Below are 5,737 nucleotides of genomic sequence, written 5' to 3'. Positions count from 1 at the left end.
TCAGGCCCTGAATAAATGTCTAAAAATCCTGATTGGAGTATCACTATAAATAGTTATAAATGATAAAAAGAAGGCTTTAAAAAGATCGGTATCGGTGATCGGTATCGGCAGATACTGCTTTCTATGATCGGCGATCGGCCTCAATAATCCTGATTGGAGCACCCCTAGAAAAAGGCCTTTCATCCTGGTGGGTAGAGACCGCCCACTGAGACACAGCTTCATTCGCAAGCAAAAGTTTTCAACTCGCAAAAAAAAGTTTTAGACCCGGAAAAAAAGACGGCAGAAAAGAGAGCCACATTTGTGGTTTCACGATGAAAAGTGTTTGAAGTGCACAAAGAAAAATAAAGATTTTCAAAGATTTGTACGCACTGCAAATACTTTTGTTTTCAATTTCTTTATTTTTGAGCCTTAAGAAGACTTTTTTTTTTTTGCAATCTTTTATTTTTTAATTACAAAATAATTAGTTTTACTCTCAAACACAGAATGTTTGATTGAATAATAAAGACACAAAAATAATTCCATAAAGAACAGACCTCGATGTAGTAACGTTACTCCGAGTTCTGGCCTCCCAATTTTGCTTCAGCAGATGCTGGAGGAGTTTGTTCTGTCTCAGCGCCATTAGCAAGTAACATGTAGGTCTGCAGATTTACAGAAACACACCGGGACAAAAACACCGACAAAAGTCTATGCACGTGGATAATTCGAGTGGCTGTACCACTTACAAGCACAAGAGGGCAGCCGCTTGAGATTCGCGTGACAAGAGCATTCTGTAGGCTACCACCGCGCTATTGCGCTAGCCGGCTATCCACTGTCAGGCTTTTTTAACGTTTAATTCTGAAACAAAGGGAGTAACATACGAACTCCAACATTCATGCAAAGAAAATATCACGCACTGCAACCATTTCGATTCATTTTCTGCTTTTTATTCACCCGGTTATGACCTGATCTGACCGAATCTTACATACCACGCTATTTAACTCCCGTATATGTCTTGAATATATAATTTCTGTCCCGACGACCGAGATAACCTTGTGTTCCGGTCAATGCTCTACATCAGCATCACTGTTGAGGTCATCACATGACCGGTGTGAAAAAGCGCACCAGCATCCGAACCTTATTCGAGTCATTTGAAATGAACAAAAGTAACATCCTCGCGTATTTGGTTCTTTTTAAAACGCATTAGTGACGTCCGGAAAGGATCTTTATTCTATTTGTGCAGCAGGCTTCGGATTATAGGGCCGCTTCATATCGGACGTAACCTAAAATCCGTTCGTTGAGACATTAAAAAGGTTAGAGCTACATAAGAGAGTCTTACCTGCATATCTGGATGGATGCTGTCGCTTGTGCATTAGAAATGGACATCGTGAGCTTGCGTCGCGGCTCGTCTTTAACCCAAATCCGTGTGTCGTAATGAAATGGACTGAGTCAGGAGGAGCTGCAGGTTTGGAGGGTAGATCGATTGGCCAGACTGCTTCCAGTACTGTGGTAAAAGACGTGGTGAAAATCATACACCGATTCTGCTGTTAATCGTTTAAGAAAAGCAAGGGCGCGAATATCCATTCATATAAGCTGATGTTGATAGTTTACTTCCGTTTATTAACAGAAGTAGGTTACACACATGGCGATAGCCACAAACTGGTCCTAGGATGTTGATAAAACAAAACTTTTTATTTAAAAAAAAATAATTTAAAACAACAACAGCCGTTTCTACATTGTAGACTTTACTCGTTGGGTTTGTCAGCATGTTAATCAATTGTTAAAATTGGTTATAAATCATCTGCACACTTCACTCGTTCAATTCACGATGTAACTAAACCACCGAAAGGTGGCAGCAGAGACCGGGTTTTCCTGCAAGTGTTCACCTTTAATGCACATCAAGTGCTGATTGCGCATGCCAGAGTGCACTGTCTGATTTCCCCACTCTCTGTGGATGCAGTGTTGCCAATTTAGCAATTTTGTTGCTAAATTTAGCAACTTTTCAGACTACCCTAGCAACTTTTTCTTCCAAAGGCACCTAGCAACAAATTTAGCTATTTTTTACATTTTATTTGGCAGCTTTTAGCAACTTTTGATGTGACTCAAACCAGGGGCGTGGCGTAGCCATCATTTCAGAAGTGAGGGGGACAGAAATGTTATATATATACATTTCTGTAATCTATATAACCTACCAGATTTTTTATGTTTTAAAGAAGTCTCTTCTGCTCACCAAGCCTGCATCTATTTGATCCAAAGTACAGCAAAAGCAGTAATGTTGTGAAATATTTTTACTATTTAAAATAACTGCTAAAAGCAGTAATATTGTGAAATATTTTTACTATTTAAAATAACTGCTTTCTATTTGAATATATTTTTAAATGATTTCTGTGATCAAAGCTGAATTTTCAGCATCATTATGGCAGTCTTCAGTGTCACATCCTTCAAAAATCATTCTAATATGCTGATTTGCTGCTCAATAAAAAAATTTAAATTATTATTATTATCAATATTTAAAACAGTTGAGTACATTTTTTCAGGATTCTTTGATGAATAGAAGGATCCAAATATCAGCATTTATGTGAAATAAAAAGCGTTTGTAACATTATACACTATACCAGGGCTGTCCAAACTCGGTCCTGGAGGGCCGGTGTCCTGCAGAGTTTAGCTCCAATTTTATCACATAATAAGGCAGAATAGTTTCTATACTGTAATAAATGCTATGGCAATTAGCACTGCATTGTTCATGTACTTTATTTATTACCTGGAGATAACTTGACAAACTCAAATAAACCATATATTGTGTATTGTCGCAATCGTATGTTTAATGTACTCATGTTTCCAAACGTTTCTGTTTTTCTGTGAAAAAAACTGTTTTCAAACAGCGATAGCTGGACGCTTTTGTCCATTTCCTCGTACACACACGTTACAGGAATTAAGTTAGCTGCTATTTGCAATTGTTTAATAGTAATAATCATCGAATACTGTTATTTTTCATTTATGAGACACTTTGTTAGTAGCTTGTACCTGCGATTGTTGATGAGTTACACTGTTTCTTACAGTACACTGTAAGAAAAATATGCAGAAAAATGGAAAAGGTGCTAGTAATTTCCCAGCACATTATCCGTTATAACCCGAAAACACAAAATACAATGCGTAATTAAAAATGCAGGTACAAAAACCTGTGGAAAAATCAATCCAGAAAATTCCTTCATATTAACACAGTAGATTGTGCATTATTTTTTACTTTTCTTAGAGTGCAGCATACTAACTAACTACTAATAAACTGCTTTAAAGTATAAAACTTCAATTGTAATCGTTCAAAAATCTGTACGTTTTCGATAATTCAATGGATTTAAAAATAGTTATTTATATTTTAATATTATATTATGCATTTATATTGCTACGAACAAATCTAAATTAACATATATAAAATATATATATGTTTTTGCTGAGATTTGACAATTTTGCATCGTGATTACGTAATGACGTCATCACGCAATGTCATCACAACATAATTTAGCAACTTTTAGCAACAAATCAACCTTCCTTTAGCAACTTCCCATGAAAATTAGTTGGCAACACTGTGTGGATGAGGTTAAACAATATCTTGGAACAGTCTCATGCGAGATGGAGTTTCGTTGGCCTAATTGGAGGTACATTTGAATAACTGTCACACGCTCGACGCGTGCAGTTTATATGCCACTTTTCCCAGGCTCCCACGCTCTCTTCCTTTCAGGGAATGACCGTTAGATTATCTGTCTGAATTGCACTTGGTAGCCTATACTTTCACACGAGTAATTTGTGAGGAATTTGAATATATTCGTTAGACGAAGAAGAGACACGCTCATTTAACTGTTGGCGTGACCTAGATCTTTGATAGGCCACAAAAAGATGTTGACAACATGATGTTAAGTGAAAGTGAATAAGCCTAAACCCGGGTCGCAGAAAACACCACATCTTAAATAGGTATGCGTTCGAAATGAATTGTGACAAGTTGGAGACTGTGTAGCCTAAAATATCTAACCGAGTACAGACTGAAAATGTAAACCTAAACATATGTTTATTATCACATTTCATTGATTTTACTCTAGACAAAAATATTAACATCACTGAATCACTGAACTAAATAAGTTAGGTCACACCAGCGAAATAAATAAAGGTAAATCAGACAGATATCTATTAAATCTAACGATTTCAGCTTTACAAATTTTGTACTTAATTCTGAGTAAGAATAAATCCGTTAATTTACAAAGATTAATTATAAAGCATTTGTATGACTGAATGCATTTTAAATATACAATTTAGAACCTGAAATTTAAATATATTTAATGAAACCCGATTGTAGATAAATGCAAATTTTCCTTTTTTTTTTTTTTTAAATAAAACATAAAATAAATAACTAAAGAAAGAAAGAAACCGAGCATTTTAATGATTTAAACAACAAATCTAACAAAAGTAACGGGATTATGATGTGTGTATTCGAGCTGTCCTGTGAGACTTGTCTCGCACAGCCCCTGAGGGATTATCCATTAATAAGCCTGGCTCGTGCTTCTCGGTATAGTTAAATAGATGAGGATGGCACGCGACTGACGCCAATAGGAGAGGTCAACATCAATCAGGCAGGCGCCAGCTCCAGCAATTGCTGTTGCGCATATGGAGACGACGGGGTGTTGCTTTGCATTTACATACAAAGAAGAAGGCTAGAACGTTAGAAGTAGGCTACAAGTACTTAATTTCTTGTTGTTTTTTTTCCCCATCGTAATTTCCCCAACGCAAAATCTAAGTACAATATTGCATATGGACTAGCTTCAGGTCACGCCAATCGACTGGGACAAATTAGACTCTCTCGCGTGTTTTCAGAGTTTAACAAGGAACACCAAGTAAACGTTATGAAAGCATTTTGGTTCTTGCCCAAACCCACTGTAGTCCTACACTATATTCGATAAATAAATAAACGAATGAATGAATGATTATAAAGATCGCGTCTAAAACGATTGCATTCTACGTGATGCATGATAGATGGGAAGATGGTGGACGATTCAATGTGCATTTACTTTATATTACAGGACATATAAATAGAAACAATTGCTAATTTAGCTAATATATTGCACAACAAATAAACGAATAAATAAATAGAAAGAAAGAAAGAAAGAGGGCCAACCCTTACCTGAGACACTAAGCCCTCCAGGGTAAACTTGTTGCAGACTGTATAATGCATTTTTTACAGAATGTAGCCTATAAATTATATTTGATATGATTCGTATTAATGTATTTATTAATGAAGGCTATTAAGTTATAAATATGAAAAGCTGGCATTAATGTACAATATTAAACCATACATTCTATGTAAAATTATGTATTTAGAGAATTTAGGTCAAATGAAATACCAGAAGCACAGTCAAATAGGAGATTTAATGATTCTGAACAATATTAAAAGGACCAGAGATGCTTAAAATGTCAATCTAACGCAAGGAATTGTTAAATAATAACATCATAAATTAAATAATATTTCCAAAAACAACGTGTCACTAGTGGCCTTCTGCCCCAAATCTCAGGGAGACATCTTACCCCCAAAGATCTAGAATGCCGCCGATGAAAAACTACTGTTTTTTAATCGTTTTTTAATGACTTACAATCAATTAACATCACAACACTTCCGATGGAATAAATTTCACAAACAATAATGTTCAGACGCATTGCTAAGAGGCTACAGCTATACAGTGATATACAAATATTGTGCGAGCCTGCCATCTATTGGTAA

The 5,737-nt window shown here is 35.8% G+C and overlaps 1 protein-coding gene across 2 annotated transcripts in view; it reads right to left on the bottom strand.

Annotated features, from left to right (window-relative positions):
• LOC107693425 (cytosolic acyl coenzyme A thioester hydrolase-like) overlaps nucleotides 1-1,630 on the bottom strand; it is a 91,771-nt gene extending 90,141 nt beyond the window's left edge. For both annotated transcript variants that reach the window (XM_016492812.1, XM_016492813.1), the window contains exon 1: nucleotides 1,316-1,630. In XM_016492812.1, coding sequence (XP_016348298.1) covers nucleotides 1,316-1,362 — 47 coding nt within the window. In that variant the 5' untranslated portion in view covers nucleotides 1,363-1,630. The remainder of the gene's footprint in view (nucleotides 1-1,315) is intronic.
• Nucleotides 1,631-5,737: the final 4,107 nt, after the last annotated feature.

The sequence above is a fragment of the Sinocyclocheilus anshuiensis genome, unplaced genomic scaffold (genome assembly GCF_001515605.1).
Source record: "Sinocyclocheilus anshuiensis isolate Anshui unplaced genomic scaffold, SAMN03320099.WGS_v1.1 scaffold1562, whole genome shotgun sequence".
In the NCBI taxonomy this organism is placed as follows: Eukaryota; Metazoa; Chordata; class Actinopteri; order Cypriniformes; family Cyprinidae; genus Sinocyclocheilus; species Sinocyclocheilus anshuiensis.
The sequence above is the reverse complement of the archived record's forward strand: the minus strand, read 5'-3'. Positions and strand labels throughout refer to the sequence as shown.